Source organism: Xenopus laevis, chromosome 3L, assembly GCF_017654675.1.
Source record: "Xenopus laevis strain J_2021 chromosome 3L, Xenopus_laevis_v10.1, whole genome shotgun sequence".
In the NCBI taxonomy this organism is placed as follows: Eukaryota; Metazoa; Chordata; class Amphibia; order Anura; family Pipidae; genus Xenopus; species Xenopus laevis.
The window spans coordinates 4636838-4660487 of record NC_054375.1 but is presented as its reverse complement, the minus strand read 5'-3'; the positions used below and the strand labels follow the sequence as shown (position 1 = coordinate 4660487).

The following is a 23650-nucleotide window of genomic DNA, read 5'->3' as shown; positions in this document are numbered from 1 at the left end:
GGTAAGTCCAAAATCCTGTTAAAGGTTTCACTGCTTGGATAACCACTTGATGGTTTTCTTGTGCTCTAGGATCCTGTCCCTTGCTTGTAGTCCAAGTGGTGCTTCCTTCGTGTGCTCAGCTGCTTCGGCGACCTCCCCGAGCCAAACGGACCCAACATATTACAGCTATGGGGAGAATGGAAGCAACCAGGTACCAGGAAAACTGCTGCTCTGGGACACAAAGACAATGAAGCAACAGGTAAGATTCAGCTTATGTTACAAATAAAATACACTCAGTAAAGTTCGGGGCTGCAGGTTTTTATGAGCTTGCAGTGTTACTGTTGGAAGCCACAGGAGGTAACCCATTTCCCCTGTGCATGTGCCAATCTCTGGACAGGAACAACCCCAACATCTCTGCTATTGAATTTAACAGCAAGTATACATTGTCAGACTGGGTTTTCTCCTAATTTTCTACTTTCCATATAGGCAACATTGGGCTGCCCCCCTAAGGGCCCTTACTCACGGGCGTTTGAAGCTGCGCTCCCTTGCGTTCCGGTTTTATGCATTGAGCCGCAGGGGAGCGCATGAGTTGACACGATGAATTCTTTTCAATGCGGCTGTACTCACACAGGTTGGGACACAGCATGTTGCATTTTTCCTGCGTCCGGCGCTTACATGCTACTGTGTGAGTACAGCCGCATTAAAAATAATTCAGCGCGTCTACTCCTGCGCTCCCCTGCGGCTGAATGCATAAAACCGGAACACGGGAGCGCAGTTTCAAATGCCTGTGAGAAAGGGCCCTAAAGCTGCTGGACTAGGCACAGGCTCAAACAGCCCCCCACAGGTCCTATAAATAGTGAATGTCTATGGTGCTTACACAGATTACCAGTCAAGTATCGGTGTCAAACCTACTTCGATATGAACAAACTTTGCATTATTTGTGGCCCCGCTGCTTTCCTTGCAGTTTCGGCACCCTGCCACAACTTACTACCTAGTGCAGCGATCCCCAACCATTAGCTCGTGAGTAACATGTTGCTCTTCAACCCCTTGGATGTTTCTCTTAGTGTCCTCAAAGCAGGTGCTTATTTTTGGATTTCAGGCTTGATGGTGAGTTTTAATTGCATAAAAACAAAGTATAGTGCCAAGTAGAGCCTCCTGTAGGCTCCCAGTCCACATAGCGGGTACCAAATAGCCAATCACAGACCTTATTTGGCACCCCAATGACTTCTTTTTTCATGCTTGTGTTGCTATCCAAATCTTTTTTTTTTTTTTTTTTTTTTTTTTTTTTTTGAATGTGGCTCACAGGTAAAAAAAAGTTTGGGGACCCCTAACCTAGTGGGTACTCCTGCCTCACCCAACACCCCCTTCCATTTTGACACTATGTGCTCACAGCATTTTTACATGTCTACACTGTGCCGGCTGTACTTGCCTGTGGCTCTGGAAATAGTTGATAATGTGTCTTAAGCTCACCAAATGAGCAAAAACAAATTCTCGGGTTGATTTGATTAACATTTGATATTAATTGTGGTTTATATAGAGCAATTAGGAGCGGACAGCATCAACAGGCCAATGAGGTCCTTGTCAGATAGGCTTTTGTAACATATCTAGATATTTTTTGCTCTGATGTCATCTGGGGGTTCCTTATACATGGACCAATAAGCTGACAATTCTACAGTCATATGAAAAAGTTTAGCCTGCATAATAATTTACTCCACTTTCAACAAAAAAGATAACAGTGGTATGTCTTTTCATTTCCCGGGAACATCTGAGTACTGGGGTGTTTTCTGAACAAAGATTTTTAGTGAAGTAGTATTCAGTTGTATGAAATTAAATCAAATGTGAAAAACTGGCTGTGCAAAAATGTTGCTAATTTGAATGCATGTAACTGCTCAATACTAATTACTGGCAACACCAAATTGGTTGGATTAGTTAAGCCTTGAACTTCATAGGCAGGTGTGTCCAATCATGAGAAACGGTATTTAAGGTGACCAATTGCAAGTTGTGCTTCTGTTTGACTCTCCTCTGAAGAGTGACAGCATGGGATCCTCAAAGCAACTCTCAAAAGATCTGAAAACAAGGATTGTTCAGTATCATGGTTTAGGGGAAGGCTTCAAAAAATCTCATAGGTTTAAACTGTCAGTTTCAACTGTAAGGAATGTAATGAGGAAATGGAAGGCCACAGGCACAGTTGCTGTAAAACCCAGGTCTGACAGGCCAAGAAAAATACAGGAGCGACATATGCGGAGAATTGTGAGAATGTTACAGACAACCCAAAGGTCACCTCCAAAGACCTGCAAGAACATCTTGCTGCAGATGCAGGTGTATCTGTACATCGTTCTACAATTCAGCACAATTTGCACAAAGAACATGTGTATGGCAGGGGGATGAGAGAGAAGCCCTTTCTGCACTCACACAAACAGAGTCGCTTGTTGTATGGAAAAGCTCATTTAGACAAGTCACAGTCATTTTGGAACAAAGTGCTTTGGACTGATGAGACAAAAATTTAGTTATTTGCTCATAACAAAAAGCACTTTACATGGCGGAAGAAGAACACGGCATTCCAAGAAAAACACCCGCTACCGACTGTCACATTTGGTGGAGGTCCCATCATGCTGTGGGGCTGTGTGGCTAGTTCAGGGGCTGTGTGGCTAGTTCAGGGACTACTGGGCCCTTGTTATAGTCCACGGTTGGATGAATTCAACCCAATATCAACAAATTCTTCAGGATAATGTTCAAGCATCAGTCACAAAGTTGAAGTTCCGCTGCAGGGGTCGGATATTCCAACAAGACAATGACCCTAAACACACTTGGAAATCTACAAAGACATTTATGCAGAGGGACAAGTACAATATTCTGGAGTCCCCCGACTTGAATATCATGGAAAATCTATGGGATGATTTGAAGCAGACTGTCCATGCTCGGCAGCCATCAAATTTAACTGAACTGGAGAGATTTTATATGGATCAATGGTCAGAAATAGCCACATCCAGAATCCAGACACTCATCAAAGGCTAAAGGAGGCGTCTAGAGGCTGTTACATTTGTAACTAAGTATTGATGTCATATCTCTGTTGGGGTGCCCAAATTTATGCACCTGTCTAATTTAGTTATGATGCATATTGCATATTTTCTGTTAATCCAATAAACTTTATGTCACTGCTGAAATACTGCTGTTTTCATACGGCATGTTAAATATTAAAAGGAAGTTGCTGCTTTGAAAGCTCAGCCAATGATAAACAAAACTCCAGAGAATTAAGAAGGGTTCCCAAACTTTTTCATATGACTGTGTCTGAAGGGCCGAGTCAGTTGCTTCTATTCACCTGTGTATATGGCTACCTGCAGTCTTCTGTTTATCACCACCACACTAGGTTGTGACCTTAGATAAAGCAACGCAGGACTAAATATGTGTTCTAGTAGCTGCTCTTTCTTGCTATACATTCTTATCCACAAGATGGAATCAGACAAAGCAGCAGCGCAAGGCATCAGTTGCTATTCATTTGTATACTAGTCATTTTAATTATAGGGATTTGGGGAGGGGGGTTTAATGGTCCCTAAAACTCTCTTATTTTTTCATTATATTTCCAATCCGCTTTTATTTCTCCATCTGTGATTACATCCCACCAGCTACAATTCTCTCTGGAGCCTGTGCCTATAGCGGTGAACTGTACAGCTTTCAACCACAATGGCAACTTGCTGGTGACGGGGGCCGCCGATGGCTTTATCCGGCTTTTTGGTAAGTGGTGAACCCACAGGGGTTAAGTCGTACTAAACTGTAATTGATTTTTCCTCTGTGCAGTGAAATCCACTTCTTTAAAATGTCGTGGCTCGTGTCATCTAGAGGCAATAGGCTGGATTGATTGCTCTTGGTGAATGAGTAATGCCTTCAATTCTAAAACATACATTCATTTTATAGTCTCTTTAGGTTGTAGGATATTAGCAGTTTTACACCGCTGCAGAAGATTTCTTTTGCTCCTTAGCGGTTAGATTTAAAGTCAAACAAGAGAGTCCTATGCCAAAAACATTCATTCTTCTTCTTTCTCTCTGGCAGACATGCAGCAGCACCAATGTGCATTGAGCTGGAAGGCCCACATGGGAGAGGTCTACTCTGTTGACTTCAGTTACGATGAAAATGCAGTGTACAGCATTGGGGAGGATGGAAAGGTGAACAGTCAGTGGCGTAACTAGATATTTCTGGGCCCCGCAGCAAATTATTTTTCAGGCCCCCAAAATGTCTAGAGGTTGACTTGTTCTACCAATATTTATTGATTGTATAGTGTATATGAATTAGGGCCTAATGGGGGCCCTATACCTCCTGGGCCCTCCCTGAAGACGCAGGGTCAGCTTCCATTGTAGTTACTCCTAGAGTCCTGCCCGGAACCAATTTGTTAAACCCGACCCGCAACCTGCAAATTCCTTCTCTACAACCCGATCCAATGACCATCAAGAAACAGGAAGTGCGGTCATTGTAAACTGGAAGTGACATCGTTAGAAGAAGGTAGAGTTGCCACCCAGCCGGTATTTTACCGGCCTAGCCGGTAGAACACCTGCCAAGGCCGCGGCCAGTATTATAAATTTACCAGCAATGCAGTTGCCGGTAATTTTTAATACCCTTTAAAAAAAAAGCCCCTGGCCTGCCCCCAATTCGCACAGAACTTATCTTTTTTCCAGCACTGTGGACATCTCTGTGATGTTGCTCCGCCCCTTATTTCGGCACACCACGTAGCCCCGCCCCTTTGTGAATCACGGACCGCCCCCTTTTGGTGCCCGCCCCCCACTGGCTGGTAATATTTTTCAGTAAAGGTGGCAACCCTAGAAGTAGGCATGATCAGAAAAAAAAAGAGTAAAACAGGAAGTGCTGTCGTAAACCGGAAGTGACATCATTAGAAGTAGGCGTGATCAGGAAAGTCAAAATAGTGTCGCGTTTTGACCCACCGAACTATCCATAGGGTAAACGTATCTGTCGAAACGAAGTTCTGAGCGTGAAATGAAAACACCTGACTTTTTGCCGTTTCTTGACTCGTCCCCTTTTTCATTTTGTTCACATTCTAGTTCATTCAGTGGGATATTCACAAAAGCGGTCAGAAAGTGTCCGAGTACTCGCTGCCCCCTGATGCCACCGGCCCCTTTATGCTGTCTGGATACAGCGGCTACAAGCAGGTCCAGTTTCCCAGAGGGAGGCTCTTTGCCTTTGACTCCGAAGGGAAATACATGCTGACCTGTTCCAACACCGGAGGAGTCATCTATAAGGTACTGTCTGACGTCTCTACTGTCAACTGCAATAACCCGCACCAAAGCCATTAAGTGTGGGGTTAATGAACAACCCTTTCTTGTATTCAGGAATGTCCTTGATTTGCAGGTTTCTTTTGTAATTCAGCTCTTGCTACAGACCTTAAAGGGGTGCTTCACCTTTAAAGGGATACTGTCATGGGCAAAAAAAGTTTTAACATTTTTTTTTTTAAAATGAATCCGTTAATAGTGCTGCTCCAGCAGAATTCTGCACTGAAATCCATTTCTCAAAAGAGCAAACAGATTTTTTTTATATTCAATTTTGAAATCTGACATGGGGCTTGACATATTGTCAATTTCCCAGCTGCCCCAAGTCATGTGACTTGTACTCTGATAAACTTCAATCACTCTTTACTGCTGTACTGCAAATTGGAGTGATATTGCCCCCTCCCTTCCCCCCCCAGCAGCCAAACCAAAGAACAATGGGAAGGTAACCAGATAACAGCTCCCTAACACAAGATAACAGCTGCCTGGTAGATCTAGGAACAGCACTCAATAGTAAAAATCCATGTCCCACTGAGACACATTCAGTTACATTGAGAAGGAAAAAAAGCAGCCTGCCAGAAAGCGTTTCTCTCCTAAAGTGCAGGCACAAGTCACATGACCAGGGGCAGCTGGGAAATTGACAAAATGTCTAGCCCCATGTCAGATTTCAAAATTGAATATAAAAAAAATCTGTTTGCTCTTTTGAGAAATGGATTTCAGTGCAGAATTCTGCTGGAGTAGCACTATTAACTGATGCGTTTTGAAAAAAACATGTTTTCCATGACCGTTAACTTTTAGTATGTTATGGGATTACTAATTCTAAGCAACTTTTCGTTATTTTTTTATAGTTTTTGCCTTCTTTTTCTGACTCGTTCCCGCTTTCAAATGGGGGTCAAATGCTCTGTAAGGCTACAAATGTATTGTTATTGCTACTTTTTATTCCTCGTCTTTCTATTCAGGCCTCTCCTATTCATATTCCTGTCTCTTGTCCAAATCAATGCATGGTTGTTAGGGGAATTTGGACCCTAGCGACCAGATGGCTGAAACTGGAGAGCTGCTGAATAGAAAGCTAAATAACTCAAAAACCACAAATAATAAAAAATGAAAACCAGTTGCAATCGGCCATGTGTTTGAAATAAAGGCATTTAATTTTATTATACAGACCTGTTATCCAGAATGCTCAGGACTTGGGGCTTTCTGGATAATGGATCTTTCCATAATTTGGATCTTCCTACCTTAAGTCTGCTAGAAAATCATGTAAACATTAAATATACCCAATAGGCTGGTTTTGCTTCCAATAAGGATTAATTATATCTTAGTTGGGATCAAGTACAAGTTACTGTTTTTATTTAATAATAAAAAGCAGCGGTGCATTTCAATGACTTGCCTTTGTTTTGCAGTTGAACAGTGATGGGAGCACCCTAGAAAACTGCTTGTCTCTTGGGGGCCACAGAGCACCGGTGGTTACGGTAGACTGGAGTACAGCTGTGGAATGTGGAACCTGCCTTACGGCCTCAATGGATGGAAAGATCAGACTGACCACCCTCTTGGCTCAGAAGTCTTAATCCCACGTCTCTTATCCTGTCTCCCGCTGTCCTGTTAAAGGGATACTGTCATGTCATGTTTTTTTTTTTTCTGCTCCAGCTGGATTCTGCACTGAAATCTATTTCTCAAAAGAGCAAACAGATTTTTTTATATTTAATTTTGAAATCTAACATGGGGCTAGACATATTGTCAGTTTCCCAGCTGCCCCCACTGATGTGACTTGTGCTCTGATAAACAGTCAGTCTTTACTGCTGTACTTCAAGTTGGAGTAATATCACCCCCTCCCTCCGCCCCCCCCCCCAGCAGCCTAAAAACAATGGGAAGGTAACCAGATAACAGCTCCCTAACACAAGATAACAGCTGCCTGGTAGATCTAAGAACAGCGCTCAATAGTAAAAATCCAGGTCCCACTGAGACACATTCAGTTACATTGAGTAGGAGAAACAACAGCCTGCCAGAAAGCAGTTCCATCCTAAAGTGCTGCCTCTTTCTGAAAGCACATGACCAGGCAAAGTGACCTGAGATGCACCTACACACCAATATTACAACTCAAAAATACACTTGCTGGTTCAGAAATTACATTTTATATTGTAGAGGGAATTATTTGTAGGGATGCACCGAATCCAGGATTCGGTTCGGGATTCGGCCAGGATTCTGCCTTTTTCAGCAAGATTCAGATTCGGCCGAATCCTTTTGCCCCGGCCGAACCGAATTCAAATGCTAATTTGCATATGACTTTTTTTCACAAAACAAGGAAGTAAAAAATGTATACCCCTTCCCCGTGCAAATTCGGATTCGATTCAGTATTCAGCCGAATCTTTCACAAAACAGTGGATTCAGTGCAATTATTTGCAATGTAAACAGTGTGATTTAGAGATAAAAACTGCACCATAAAAATCATGACAGAATCCCTTTAACTGCTACAGAATACGGCATTTTGGAGAGCAATATGTGTCGGGTCCCATAGTCTCAATGGGGCTGATAACGTAACACACCAGGTTTCATATGTAGCAGCCATTCACACAACGTTGAATGCAGGTTTGTTATTGAATTAACTCAGGATCAGAGAAGAAATCCAGGACACTGCCAATATATCGGGTACACGTCCCAGGCACGCCATTACCAGTGTTATTTTCATGTAGCATTGCTAGTTTTGTTCCGTATGCTCATAAAGAACCTTGAGCAGAACATTGGCCGCTGTGTTTGGTTGGGCAAAGGACTGGGGAGATGTATGTAGCTATTTAATTGAATTACAGCTCACAGCATTTTCCACCAGGGCTGCAAGCTGGACACCAACTATAAGTCTATAATATAGTGAATAAAGTACCCCCTATTGTAAAATATAAGGGATGCATCCAATCCACTATTTGGGATTTGGCCGAATCCTAGGTAAAAGATTCGGCCGGATATGCAAATTAGGGGCAGGAAAGGAAAAAGTGGGAAAAAAACTCTTCCTTTGTGATGAAAAGTCACATGATTTCCCTACCTGTCCTTAATTTACATATGCAAATTAGATTTGGATTCAGTTTGGCCTGGCAGAAGGATCAGGCCGAATCCGAATCCTGCTGAAAAAGGCTAAATCCTGGCCAAATCCCGAAACGAATCCTGGATTCGGTGTATCATACAGGTCATGGAACTCCGAGGTAACTTCTAATATCCTCATATTTTCCAACCAGGGGTACTTTATTTATTCTAATACACAAGTTTTAGTGAGTCGTGTGACAGAAATGACATCACTAGTCATCGTTTATAACTGATATCACTAGTCACTGTTTATAAGGCTATAATTTACAAGATATTCATGTCTTTTGTGTATTGAATAGTGAATAAAGTACCCCCTCTTGTAAACTATAAGGATATTATTAGTTGCCGAGGAGTTTCACGACAATATAAAAACATGAGGCCGAGGTAACTCCTAATATCCTTATATTTTGCTACAAGGGGTACTTTATTAATTATAATACACAAGATTCAGTGAGTCATGTGACAGAAATGACATCACTACTCGCCGTTTATAACTGATGACATCAGTACTCACCATTTATAAGGAAGCTATTCATGGCTTTTTGTGTATTATAAGATTATAAAAGCCTTTAAAAGACCAGTAACAGCAAAATAATTTTTTTTTTTAAAAAAAAAATAGTTGGTATGCTACGAAAAAAAAAGTCTTTATTAAGAAATAACTTACCAAAACTCCGCTTGTGCTCCTCTTCAGAAAGGGCGATCCATCGTGCTGCGCTCCTTTTCTCCTCCCTGCCTTCCTTATAGGAGATAGCCAAGGAGGAGAAATTGAGTGCCGCACCATGGATCATCACCCTGTTGCCGTTTCTGAAGGGGCACCTTTTTTTTTCGTAGCATACTAACTTATTTTTTTTAGGAAAATTTATGCTGTTACTGGTCCTTTAACACCAAGGCTGTTCCAGGGGCTGCATTTATCTAAGTAACTCAAATACCTTCCTGCTGGGAGTTACCGACTCCGCAATAGAAGCCCATAAACTCCACCAAGTGTTCCATCCTTAGACTCCGCGCTCCTTTATCATACGTGTTTACTCCTCCAACTGGAATGGGGCACAATTTGATTTTGCCGTACAGTACGTCACACCACTCTCGAGGGAGTAAGATATTTTTAAAGTTAGAAGGTTCCCTCTGGATAAAGCTTTTTTTTTTTTTTAACAAATCTATATATATATATATAGTTCATTTTATTTATTCTGCCATTCTATGCAATACATGTTTCTTCCTGTCATCTCATTGTTCCTTTCTCAATGATTTTGTAAACTAACTTACCAAGATTAAAATAGATGCTCCTGCTGATGTCACAGTCTTTGAAATGATTATAATTTTGCTGTTCTAGGTTGGATCTGAGAGATTTTAGCTGCCTTAAAGGATAAGTAAACCTTAAAAACAAGTGGATGTAAAATTGACGAGGGGGCTATTCTAAGCACTTTTGTAATTTACATTCATTATTTATTTTGTTTTTATTCCAAGATATTAAGGGATATATAAATGTTAATATGAATGAATTTTGTTATAACAGCACCACCTGCTGGTCATTTTCCCACCAGTCTGACCAGCAAGTAGTCAAGGAAGTTGTCAGGAGAAAGAAAGAGACTGATGTTCTTCTGCTTAGGAAAGATGAGAGAAAGGTTTCTAATTTTATTCCTAAGCAGAAGAACATCAGCCTCTTTCTTTCTCCTGACAACTTCCTTTACTACTTGCTGGTCAGACTGGTGGGAAAATGACCAGCAGGTGGTGCTGTTGTAACAAAATTCATTAATATTAACAGCACATGTATCCTTTAATATCTTGGGATAAAACCAAAATAAATAATTTGGGTCTTTTCATGGCTTTGAGTCTATTCGCGGCTTCTGCTCTGTTCGCGCCTTTGGGTCTTCGGCACTTCAGTGGTTTGGTACTATCAAGGGGGGCTGGCTAGGGTTGCCATCTGGCCAGTATTTTACTGGCCTGGCTGGTAAAAATGATGCTTGATGCCAATGTTATTAATAGGAAGAATATAGGAAGGCCGACTAATTCGAAAAGTGAAGTGCTGCACCCCTTTAGGCCAGGGCCCAGTACAAATGTACCCCCTGTGCATACCTCCCAACATTTTGGAAGCAGAAAGAGGGACAAAAAGATTTGCTGCACGCATCACGGCAAAAATCTTTTGACAACACTCATTTTTGTGACCACACCCCCTAATTACCATGTCCATTTTACAGAATTTGGTAGATTATGAAAGTTTGAACACATTTCTATGGTTTTTATATGTTATTACATATAAGGTGAAGGTGAAATTGCCCTTTAAGCTGTGACTCTTTATTCTTATCTAAAACGGTTACAAAAGTAAAAGTATGTGTACTGGACTCTCTGCCAAGAACAAATTAAGTTATAAACTTTGTATCTTTTTCTGGCAGTGCAGCAGATCAAAGCGAAACCTGGGAAATATCAGTACAAACCTGGGACTGTCCCGTTCAAAAACAGACCTGGCTCAGGGATTTCATGGACAAGCCAGAATAAGAGGGTTAAGGTATGGGACATGTTATCCAGAATTCTCGGGACCTGGGGTTTTCTGGATAAGGGGTCTTTCTGCAGGCAGTTTTGACCTGGGCTGTGTTTTTGAAAACCGGACAGGTGACAACCAAACCCTAAGCACGGCACTGTTCAGCATCAGCTCTATTTATTTATTTTTTTAGTTATGGTCAATTGCTGTTTATCAGGCAGTTAGGGTTGCCACCTGGCTGGTATTTTACTGGTCTGGCCAATAAAAATGATGGTTGATCCCAATGTTATTAATAGGGAAAAAAGATAAATATAGAAGAAGGCCGGTATTTTTTTCCTGAAAAGGTGGCAACCCTACAGGCAGTAGGCACATATATTTATTCTCTGTGCAAAATCAGGAGTGGTATATAAATAGAGCAGCAGGGTCGGAATTGGTCAGTGGGGCACTGGGAAAAAACCCGGTGGGCCCTGCAGGCCCAGACGCGCTCCCTAGACTCGCTCCCTACATTACGTTTTCTGCCCCAACCTCCCTTTTTGGGGCAGGTCGCAGCAAATACAAAGCGGATGCATACGCGGTGCTGCAGGGGACAGCTCGATGGGGGGCCCTGCAGCAGCCCCGGGACCCCAAATCCGACCATGTAGATCAGTACTGAGTGGGCTGAAAAACTTGTGGAGCAGGCACTCAAAATGAAGACATTCTTCCACCAGGCAGATTAAAATAAAGTAGAAAAAGTTTATGTCCACCCCAGTACTGGATGGGGCCTGGGTAGGGTTGTCACCTTTTCTGGAAAAAAATACGTGTAAAATACTATATGTTTGTCTTTGTTCCCTATTAATAACATTGGGATCAGCCACGATTTTTACCAGCCAGGCTGGTAAAATACCGCCCAAGTGGCAACCCTAGGCCTGGCTGGTGTTGCCTGGCTGGTAAAAATGATGGCTGATCCCAATGTTATTAATAGGGAAAAAAAGATAAATATTTAGGAAGGCCGGCATTTTTTTTCCAGAAAAGGTGGCAACCTAGGCCTAGATGGATAGGGTTCCCACACTGGACAAATGGCTCTGCTCTACTGTGTAGGGATTAACGCCTGTTGGTTACATTTTGTTCTTACATGGAATACTTAAAAATATTTTAAAAAAATCTGTCATTATAAGACGGTGCATTATGGGTAATAAGCGGGAAAATGTAAACCAGCCGCGGAGCACGCCGGGAGCGGAAGCCGGTACACCAGCCTGCATTTCCGGTTTGCTTTGGAACGCTCTCTGCTGGCGTGTTCTTGCGTTCCAATGACTTGAGGCTGGGTTCTGGTTCCGCGACGGAAGTCATCCTTGGCGCACAGGTAATGGAAGAAACCGGCATGGGTGTGCGGTGCGGGGAACGAGTGGCGTTGCTATAGTAACGATAACTTCCTGCTTCGCTCTGTGAAAATGCCTAGCAAATAATGTTGCCTTGTTTTCATGGATAAAACACCGGTCCTGCTGCCTGTGATGTCAGTGTATCTATACAATAGAAATAAACCATTATATATATATATATATACACACACACACACACACACACACACTCACTCTCTCTCTCTCTCTCTCTCTCTCTCTCTCTCTCTCTCTCAAACTTTCACAGTCTTTTCCACATGGGGCTGTTATTTAAGACATAGAAAGTCCCTGTTGGCTAAATGTCACATGTACAACGATGTCTTGGTACCAGGCCCTGAAGTTAGGTTGAAATAAGACTAGGCATGCACCAAATCCACTATTTTAGATTCGGCCGAACCCTCGAATCCTTCACAAAAGATTCGGCCGAATCCTAATTTGCAAATTAGGGGTGGGAAGGGAAAAACATTTTTTACTTCCTTGTTTTGTGACAAAAAGTCACATGATTTCCCTCCCCGCCCCTATTTTGCCTATGCAAATTCGGTTCTGCCGCTTAGAAGGATTCGGCCGAATCGGAATCCTGCTGAAAAAGGCTGAATTCTGAACCGAATCCTGGATTCGGTGCAACCCTAAAAAAGACACACGTGCAGCCAGTCTATATACATACCTCCCAACTGTCCCTTTTTCAGAGGGACAGTCCCTCTTTTGACAGCTCAACCCGCAGTCCCTCATTTGTACTGGAAAGTCCCTCTTTTCTCTGCACTGAACAGCCAGAAAAAGAAACAAAGTTTCTCACTTAATTGGCTTTTAGCAGAGAGCCCAGAACAGCTAACAGGTGCAAATAAGATACTTTGTAACAATTTTGAGACACAAAAACACAGTTTAGATAAGGAGAAATATTTTCAAACTTTCATAACCTGCCAAATGTTGTAAAACGAACATGGTAATTAGGGGGTGTGGCCACAGAAAGGGGTGTGGTCAAAAAAAATTGCTGTGCTACGTGCGGGAAAAATTTTTTTGTCCCTCTTTTTACTTCCAAAATGTTGGGAGGTATGTTATATATAACCTGCCTAACTGTTAGTTGAACCAGAGGAAGGCGAAAAAACGAGGGATGCACCGAATCCAGGATTCGGCCTTTTTCAGCAGGATTTGTATTCAGCCGAATCCTTCTGCCCAGCCGAATCCTAATTTGCATATGCAAATTAGGGGCGGGGAGGGAAATCACGTACGATTTGTCACAAAACAAGGAAGTAAAAAATTGTTTCCTCTTCCCACCCCTAATTTGCATATGCCAATTAGGATTCAGTTCGGTATTCGGCCTAATCTTTCACGAAGGATTCGGTGCATCCCTAGAAAAAACTCTTTTGATTGAAGCCTCTTTAATTTGCCTCAGAGGGGGAAAAATTTAATTCCGGACTCCAAAATGGCAATGGGACCAGTCCCTGGATCAACTTGTACTATGAGCTCTCTCCCATATCCCTGTAATGTGTGGGCTGGGGCTAATGCCAGAGAGAACTGCTGTAAGATGCCATTGACCTGGAGTTCCCAACCATTTTATTTTTTTTAAAGGGCATGTAAAGGCAAAAAATTAAATCCCATTTTTACTTTCTTTAATGAAAAAGAAATCTATCTCCAATATACTTTAATTAAAAAATGTGTATGTTTTTATAAAAAACCTAACGATATGCAGTGAAATTCTCCCTTCATTTACTGCTGTGGATAGGAATTGTCAGACGGTCCCTAACTGCTCTGCAGGGAAACAATCAGACTTATGAACAGCAGGGGGAGCCCCCGCCTTACTTCCCAGCCATGCTGAATAGAGTCCTGCATGGGTCCATTTTTTGGAACCCGCTACCCGACCCGCTACCCGACCCGCAAGTACCTTATCCGCAACCCAGACCCGCGACCCGCTGAGCATCAAGAATCAGCAAGTGCTGTCATTGTAAACCGGAAGTGACATCATCGGAAGTAGATGTGATCAGAAAAAAGGAGTAAAAATCGCTATTGAGAAGACCGCGGCCTAACCCGCAGAACCGCCGACCCTCGTCTATACCCCCACCCAGAACTTCTACCCGCAACCCGCAGGGTACCGACCTGCTGCAGGACTCTACCAGCAAGTAGTCAAGGAAGTTGTCAGGAGAAAGAAAGAGGCTGATGTTCTTCTGCTTAGGAATAAAATTAGAAACCTTTCTCACATCTTTCCTAAGCAGAAGAACATCAGCCTCTTTCTTTCTCCTGACAACTTCCTTGACTACTTGCTGGTCAGACTGGTGGGAAACTGACCAGCAGGTGGCGCTGTTGTAACAAAATTCATTCATATTAACAGCACATGTATCCCTTAATATCTTGGAATTAAAAAAAAAAAAAAAATAATGAATATGCATTGCAAAAGTGCTTAGAATACCCCCCTGTTTAATTTTACTTTCACTTATTTTTAAGGTTTACGTATCCTTTAAAGAGGTGGTTCACCTTTACGTTAACTTTTACTATGTTATAGAATGGCTAATTCTACGCAACTATTCAATTGGTCTTTATTGTTTACTTTTTATAGTTTTTCTATTATTTTTCTGACTCTTCCCAGCTTTCAGATGGGGGGTCGCTGACCCCATCTAAATACAAATGCTCTGTAAGGCTACACATTTATTGTTATTGCTACTTTTTATTGCTCGTCTTTCTATTCAAGTCCTCTCCTGTTCATATTCCCATGTCTTATTCAAATCAGCGCATGGCTGCTAGGGTAATTTGGACCCTAGCAACCAGATTCAAGAAATTGCAAATCGGAGAGGTGCTGAATAAAAAGCTAAATAACTCAAAAACGACAAATAATAAAAAATCTAATCCAATTGCAAATTGACTCAGAATATCACCATGTACATCATATTAAAAGTTAATTTAAAGGTGAACAATCCTTTTAAAGAGGGAGATTCTAGACTCTATCGTGAGACACTCCATTGTTACTTTTACTTTATATTTGGGGTCTTTATCATGCTGAAACATCATTTTTTCCCAACATTTTCAAGTTTGCAGCCAACAAACAGGTTTTCCTGCAGTATTTCCCTGTATTTTGTACCATTGGGAATGTATGGGAACAAAGTACTCCCCTAACTCAAAGGAAATCTATTTTATTGCAGCGCTATTTAGGGTTTTTATGTTTTTACGGCTATTTAGGGCCATGGAGAATGTAGAATCCAAGGTAAAAAAGAGAGTCTTGCCACAGTGGATGACGGATGGAAATGGCAGCACTAAAACATCATCATCATCGAATGTGAAAAGAAAGAAGGAATCCAGGTAATTCCATTTTTTTCCACCTTACTGACTTTTGTGTATTGCTAATAATTAGTGACATACAGAGCTTCAAGGTATGTGCTCACACATTTATATATTAACCCCCCTTTAAAAAAATAATTTAAACTACCCCATGATATCTGCTTCTTTTTTTTTTTTGTATTTTCAGCTCTCCCAAAAGACTTACAGTATATTGTATGAATGAGAAAGAGCTTGTAGAGTGTGCACTGGAGATTCTTAATGAGGTATGTGGTTCTGTGGTACAAGCCTGCAGGCTGAGTTATACAGGGAACTCTGAGTATCACTCATGTATTATAAGGGATAATGTACCCCCTACTGTAAATGATAAGGATATTAGAAGTCACTGAGGGGTTGTTCTGTGACCATATAAAGGCACAAGGCTGCAGGCTGAGTTATACAGGGAACTCTGAGTATCACTCATGTATTATAAGGGATAATGTACCCCCTACTGTAAATGATAAGGATATTAGAAGTCACTGAGGGGTTGTTCTGTGACCATATAAAGGCACAAGGCTGCAGGCTGAGTTATACAGGGAACTCTGAGTATCACTCATGTATTATAAGGGATAATGTACCCCCTACTGTAAATGATAAGGATATTAGAAGTCACTGAGGGGTTGTTCTGTGACCATATAAAGGCACAAGGCTGCAGGCTGAGTTATACAGGGAACTCTGAGTATCACTCATGTATTATAAGGGATAATGTACCCCCTACTGTAAATGATAAGGATATTAGAAGTCACTGAGGGGTTGTTCTGTGACCATATAAAGACACAAGGCTGCAGGCTGAGTTATACAGGGAACTCTGAGTATCACTCATGTATTATAAGGGATAATGTACCCCCTACTGTAAATTATAAGGATATTAGAAGTCACTGAGGGGTTGTTCTGTGACCATATAAAGGCACAAGGCTGCAAGCTGAGTTATACAGGGAACTCTGAGTATCACTCATGTATTATAAGGGATAATGTACCCCCTACTGTAAATGATAAGGATATTAGAAGTCACTGAGGGGTTGTTCTGTGACCATATAAAGACACAAGGCTGCAGGCTGAGTTATAAAGGGAACTCTGAGTATCACTCATGTATTATAAGGGATAATGTACCCCCTACTGTAAATGATAAGGATATTAGAAGTCACTGAGGGGTTGTTCTGTGACCATATAAAGGCACAAGGCTGCAGGCTGAGTTATACAGGGAACTCTGAGTATCACTCATGTATTATAAGGGATTATGTACCCCCTACTGTAAATGATAAGGATATTAGAAGTCACTGAGGGGTTGTTCTGTGACCATATAAAGGCACAAGGCTGCAGGCTGAGTTATACAGGGAACTCTGAGTATCACTCATGTATTATAAGGGATAATGTACCCCCTACTGTAAATGATAAGGATATTAGAAGTCACTGAGGGGTTGTTCTGTGACCATATAAAGACACAAGGCTGCAGGCTGAGTTATACAGGGAACTCGGAGTATCACTCATGTATTATAAGGGATAATGTACCCCCTACTGTAAATGATAAGGATATTAGAAGTCACTGAGGAGTTTGTCTGCAGGCCGGTCATACAATTTTAGCCCGTTCACCGAGACATCACATTAGTAGGAGTTTAAGACTTTATTCTTACTTGTTTCTCACGTCTGTGTTACAGAACTTGAATGACCTTGAATGATTCTGTATATTATTTAGTAGATCATTCCTGTGATTTACAACCAGGATGTAAATATTTTACCTATACAGACAGGACTCTGGCCCCATTACCTGCTCACTAACGCTCTTGTAACTTCTGTCGCCATCAAATTCTGCAGCGTAAACGCTTTCTCCGGCCGTGTACGCAGTTTTAAGGAAAAACAGTTTCACGTATGGCGAGGAGCGGTAGTGTAGCAACATGTACAGACAACGTGTTTGTGCTTCTCCGAGCAGAAATGATGTCTCTCTAAACACTGCTTGCTGCAACAGAATCTTCTGATTTCTCTAATAAATGGTGATGTGAGATTAATCGCAATGGGGACAAAACAACGCAGTCTCGGAGTTGCTTTTTGTCATGAGCCCAAGGCCTCTTCCCTTCAAATCTGGGCAAAAGTTTTGCTCTGAGAATTAACCCTGATGTTGTTGGACTACAGCTCTTAACATGCTGTTTTGGGGTTTTACTGTGAGTTGTAGTCCAGCAACGTTGTGGCTCACCCATGGTAATCTGTAATCAACCCGGTGCCCTTGTGTAATAACATTTTTTTTGTCCTTTATTTAAACAAACACCTCAAACTGCCTACATTTTTCATGTGTTTAAAGGAGAACTAAACCCTAAAAAGGAATGTGGCTAAAAATGTCATATTTTATATAGTGAACTTATTGCACGAGGCTAAAGTTTGAGCTTGTCAATAGCAGCAATGATCCAGGACTTCAAACTTGTCACAGGGGGTCACCATCTTGGAAAGTGTCTGTGACACTCACATGCTCAGTGGGCTCTGATTGGCTGTTGAGAAGCTAAGCTTAGGGCTCGTCACTAATTATCCAGCAGAAAATGAGGTTGGTCTGTAATATAAGCTGATGCTACAGGTTTGCTGATTATTCAATTCTGATGCTAATTGCACTGGTTTCTGTGCTGCCATGTAGTAATTATGTGTATTAATTACTAATCAGCCTTATATTGTGACATTTCTATTCTATGTGTACTGTATATTGTGAGTGGCTCCCTAAGCTCAGTAAGTGACAGCAGCACAGAGCATGTGAATCAGTGAATCAGCAGAAAAGAAGATGGGGAGCTACTGGGGCATCTTTGGAGACACAGATCTTTACTGCTAAAGGGCTGTGGTTGCCTTGGGCTGGTACAGAAGCACAAAACATCATGTACAACATTTCTAGCTACTTCGTTAGTTAGGCTTTAGTTCTCCTTTAATACCAATTGATATTCCAGGAGAAGAGGCGGGACGTCTCAGACATGGAGGCCATAGCAGAGGCAAGTGAAGACCATCAGTCTGAAGAGTCGCAACCAACGTCTCCGGCCAATGAAACCGGCAGCCCTGAGGTTATTCCCTCAACTTCCAAAGCAGCAGAAACGTCCCCAGCCGAGGCTGAGACCGATTCCGACAACGACGCTTTAAGACTTGTCCGGGAGATATTTTTTACGTGATGCTACAGCAATGAAAGTAGGGATGCACCAAATCCAGGATTCGGTTCGGGATTCGGCCAGGATTCGGCCTTTTTCAGCAGGATTCGGATTCGGCCGAATCCTTCTGCCCAGCCGAACCGAATCCGAATCCTAATTTGCATATGCAAATTATGGGCGGGAGGGAAATTGCATGACTTTTTGTCAGAAAACAAGGAAGTAAAAAATGTTTTCCCCTTACCACCCCTAATTTGCATATGCAAATTAGGGTTCGGTTCGGTATTCGGCCAAATCTTTCACGAAGGATTCGGGGGTTCGGCCGAATCCAAAAAAGTGGATTCGGTGCACCCCTAAATGAAAGGGAGGTTGAATGTTAGAACTTTTACTATAGAGGCTGGTTAGGTGCTCCCTAACACTCCAGCGGACGAATCCCAGCTTAATTACTCCAATTAGAATTAGGGATGCACTATTTTTGAACCCCCGAATCCTTTGCTAAAGATTCGGCGAATACCCAACCGAATCCTAATTTGCATATGCAAATTAGGGGTGGGAAGGGGAAAAACTATTTTTTACTAACTTGTTTTGTGACAAAAAGTCACGCAATTTCCCTCCCCACCCCTAATTTGCATATGCAAATTCTGATTCGAATTGGTATTCGGCCGAATCCTGCTGAAAATGGCCGAATCCTGGATTCAGTGCATCCCTAATGAGAATCATCCCTAGTAGTACTATGTCCCTTATCTCATTGGCATGTTGATGTTTGCATGCAATTTTATCTTGCCAAAATTACACCAGCTTTACTACAGGGTCGGACTGACCTGTCTGGATCCAAGGGGCCGCCCTGTAGGACAATTCTCATCATTTCTCTAGTTTTTCACCATAGAGCCACGTCCCATTAGTAGTAACATTTAGTACGTTTTACGGGAGACACCATGGAATCACGTGGGGGAAAAGTAGACTGCAGAAGGAAGCAATATTTCCATTTCTTATTTATGTCTTGTATAATAAAGGATTTCTTAAATATGTGCCTGTCTACGCGGTCGTTTTCACTGATGTTTAATTAAAGGATAAGTAAACCTTAAAAATAATTTAATGTAAAACGGATGAGGGGGCTACTCTAAGCACTTTTGTAATTTAGATTCATTATTTTTTTTTTGTTTTTATTCCAAGATATTAAGGGATACATGTGCTGTTAATATAAATGAATTTTGTTCCAACAGCGCCACCTGCTGGTCATTTTCCCACCAGTCTGACCAGCAAGTAGTCAAGGAAGTTGTCAGGAGAAAGAAAGAGGCTGATGTTCTTCTGCTTAGGAATAAAATTAGAAACCTTTCTCACATCTTTCCTAAGCAGAAGAACATCAGCCTCTTTCTTTCTCCTGATAAACTTCACTCTTTACTGCTGTACTGCAAGTTGGAGTGATATCACCCCCTCCCTTTTCCCCCCAGCAGCCAAACAACAGAACAATGGGAAGGTAACCAGATAGCAGCTCCCTAACACAAGATAACAGCTGGTAGATCTAAGAACAACACTCAATAGTAAAATCCATGTCCCACTGAGACACATTCAGTTACATTGAGAAGGAAAAACAGCAGCCTGCCAGAAAGCATTTCTCTCCTAAAGTGCAGGCACAAGTCACATGACCAGGGGCAGCTGGGAAATTGACAAAATGTCTAGCCCCATGTCACATTTCAAAATTGAATATAAAAAAATCTGTTTGCTCTTTTGAGAAATGGATTTCTGCTGGAGCAGCACTATTAACTGTTTCATTTTGAAAAAAACATGTTTTCTGATGACAGTATCCCTTTAATATCATACACAGAGAACTCTGCTTTTGAGGGTTTTTTTTTTAGCATTTTCTGTAATCTTAGCAGTTTTAGACAACGAATACAAGTATGGGATCCGTTATCCGGAAGCCCATTATCCAGAAAGTTCCGAATTACGGAAAGGCCATCTCCCATAGACTCCATTTTAATCAGATAATTCTGATTTTTAAAAATGATTTCCTTTTACGCTGTAATAATAAAACCGTTCCTTGCACTTGATCCCGACTAAGATATCATTGATCCTTATTGGAGGCAAAACCAGCCTATTTGGTTTGATTGATGTTGAAATAATTTTTTTTATTAGACTTAAGGTCTGGAGATCCAAATTACGAAAAGACCTGTTATCCAGAAAACCGCAGATCCTAAGCATTCCAGATAACAGGTCCCATACCAGGATTGGCTCTTTTTCTTGACAATGCACCTTCTCCGTAGTAGTTAACCCTTGGAGTTGGTTAACTGACTAGGAGACATTCTATCTCTTAAAGAGACGGTTGGGTAGTGAGCCCAGTGGATAGAATTAGGGAATGTGCGCTGGTCCAGCTGATTAGACCCTTAAAGCCTGGCTCCATTGTGGGCCTCAGTTGTACTTGAAATGCTACGGAAGATTTTAAATTTTAGTCCAGGCATCTACTAACCTCTAGCTAGCACCGCCATATTGCTTTTATGACAGTTAGTGCCCCGTAGTGATGGGTGGGTCATAAAATGTCCATCTGGACCCTAAGCAACTACACGTATAGGATCCCTTATCCGGAAACCTGATATCCAGAAAGCTCCGAATAACGTAATTGCTGTCTCCCGTAGACTCCATTTCATCCAAATAATCCAAATTTTTAAAAGTGATTTCCTTTTTCTGTGTAATAATAAAACAGTCGCTTGTACTTGATCCCAACTAAGATGTAATTAATCCTTATTGGAAGCAAAACCAGCCTATTGGCTTTATTTCATGTTTTTTTTTTTTTTTGTTTTTTTTAAAGGTTAATTTTTATCGAATTTTAACAACAGAAAATTAGAAGGAAGAAAAGCAAGTTAGAAGAAAAGAAAAGAAAAGAAGGGGAAAGTGGTACGGCTGAAAAAGTAACTATCAATGGTTGGTCGAGGTGGCTGGCGACTTGAGCCAAGGGTTCCAAATATTCTCAAACTTCTTTGGGCATCCTCGTGCCAAGTACGTGAGCTTGTACAGTTCCAGTTGCGAATTAACCAGTCCAATCCATCTACTCAGAGACGGTGGCGATGGGCCCATCCAGTGCAGGGCAACGACTTTCTTAGCGTAAAAGAAAAGCAACCTCATCAGGCATCTAGTGTTTACTCTGGGTATCAAGGAGACCCAGAAGACATGTAGCAGGGTTAAGTATCTGGGGAAGTTCCAGTTCAGTAGCCATGAAGTTCAAAATTGCCCTTCAATATCTGAGTATCACTGGGCAGTCCCACATTAGATGTATGAAATTAGCTACAGGAGCACCACATCTCGGACAGCCGGGTGAAGCTACCTTTCCCATAGTAAATAGTTTCTGAGGGGTGAGGTACGTTTGATGTACTATCTTAAACTGTATAAGCTTGTCTCTGACACTCACTAAAGCAGTGATCCCCAACCAGTAGCTCGTGAGCAACATGTTGCTCTCCAACCCCTTGGATGTTGCTCCCAATGGCCTCAAAGCAGGTGATTATTTTTGAATTCCAGGCTTGGAGGCAAGTTTTGGTTGAATAAAAACCAGGTGCAGTGCCAAACAGAGCCTCAGTGTAGGTTGACAATCCACATAGGGGCTACTAAAAGGCCAATCACAGCCCTTATTTGGCACCCCAAGAACATTTTTCATGCTAGTGTTGCTCCCCAACCCCTTTAACTTCTTGATGTTGCTCAAGGGTTCAAAAGGTTGGGGATCCCTGCACTAAAGGAATGTATCGATTTCTTCCCAATCATCTGGGTCGACACAAACCCCACTACTCTCCCACTTAATCAATCCAAGTAGATGGGTAAAGAAACCAATCAGCGCAGGTGTACTGCTGCAAGGTGCTTTTATTGAATACACGACATGTTTCGAGCTTAAAAGCTCTTTATCAAGTGTCTCCCACTTATACTTCACCCTGGGTCGGGGATCATATCTATTGGAGATTAAGCGCCTATATGCATTGGATAGAAGCTTGACTTTTGGCGGGTTGAGATATTAATTCTTCCATCCCTGTGTATTGCAGGAGCGGAGGAGGGGTCGGGAACTGCGCGGAGCAAAGATGACTGATCTGGTTATAACGGAATTCGGACAAATCAGGCAGAGAGAGGATCTGGCGAAATTCAGGCAGTGTGCGAAGAGTTACCCCATAAAGGTGAATCCGGAGAAAGACTGGTATCCGCTTTAGTGATTTGCACAATTGCATCCCAGGCTCTCTTAGTGGCATCCATTACAGGTAACAAAGGGCCAAGATCCTTTCGAGTTCTAGATAAAGCATTGTGCAGGTTTTCCACAGAAGTAAGATAGAGCGCCTCTATTATGGATGCCGGGTTATCAGCGTCAAACACCTTCCAACCGGCTGCATGCGAGGCCTGGGAGGCAAGATAATACAGCTCATAATTGGGAGAGGTCAGACCCAACTGATCATGAGGAGCATTAAGAATGGCTCCCCCAAATAAATTCAGACTGTGTTCGGTCTAGATCATGTAAGGCTTTTCTTGGGTATGTGGCAGGGGGTATTACTCAGTATATAGAGAAATTTAGGAAGATAAATCATTTTGCATATATTTATTCTGCGTATTAGCGTGAGAGGGAGTTTGGTCCAGTGTGCAAGTGTGTCTTTGAACTTACGGAGTAAGGAGTGTAAATTATGCTCCAATTATACTTAAAATGATCCGCTACTTTTAGGTTACAGTCTGCGGCCATCCCTGTTGGAAGCTGTCCGTCAAGGGGAAACAGTATGGACTTGTCCCAATTAATTTGAAGGCCTGAAAATATACCAAATTGTTTGACAATCCCAAGTACAGAGGCGAGCGATTCATGTGGGTCTGCTAAGTATAGGAGCGTGTCATCTGCATACAATGAGACCTTCTCCTCTACTGTTTTGTAGATGAATCCCCGTACCCTCCGAGATTGCCGAATAGCTATGGCCATGGGTTCAATTGCCAACGCAAATATGAGCGGAGAGAGAGGGCACCCTTGACGAGTACCTCTGGACAGGCGAAATGGTACGGAAGTAATGCCATTAACCCGGATGGATGCCTTTGGTTCGCTGTACATCAGCCGAAGCCACTTTGTAAAGG

At 42.0% G+C, this 23650-nt stretch overlaps 2 protein-coding genes across 2 annotated transcripts in view; both read left to right on the top strand.

Annotated features, from left to right (window-relative positions):
* wdr91.L (WD repeat domain 91 L homeolog) overlaps positions 1-6948 on the top strand; it is a 45833-nt gene extending 38885 nt beyond the window's left edge. The window contains exons 12-16 of the mRNA XM_041585867.1: positions 70-238; positions 3603-3711; positions 4027-4139; positions 5028-5225; positions 6650-6948. Coding sequence (XP_041441801.1) covers positions 70-238; positions 3603-3711; positions 4027-4139; positions 5028-5225; positions 6650-6814 — 754 coding nt within the window. The 3' untranslated portion in view covers positions 6815-6948. The remainder of the gene's footprint in view (positions 1-69; positions 239-3602; positions 3712-4026; positions 4140-5027; positions 5226-6649) is intronic.
* A 4855-nt stretch (positions 6949-11803) lies between these two features.
* On the top strand, positions 11804-18739 carry LOC108710738 (cell cycle regulator of non-homologous end joining). The gene is made up of 4 exons (XM_018251901.2): positions 11804-12133; positions 15333-15452; positions 15619-15694; positions 18386-18739. The coding sequence occupies exons 2-4, from the start codon at positions 15337-15339 to the stop codon at positions 18599-18601; spliced, it is 408 nt and encodes a 135-aa protein (XP_018107390.1). The 5' UTR covers positions 11804-12133; positions 15333-15336; the 3' UTR covers positions 18602-18739.
* Positions 18740-23650: the final 4911 nt, after the last annotated feature.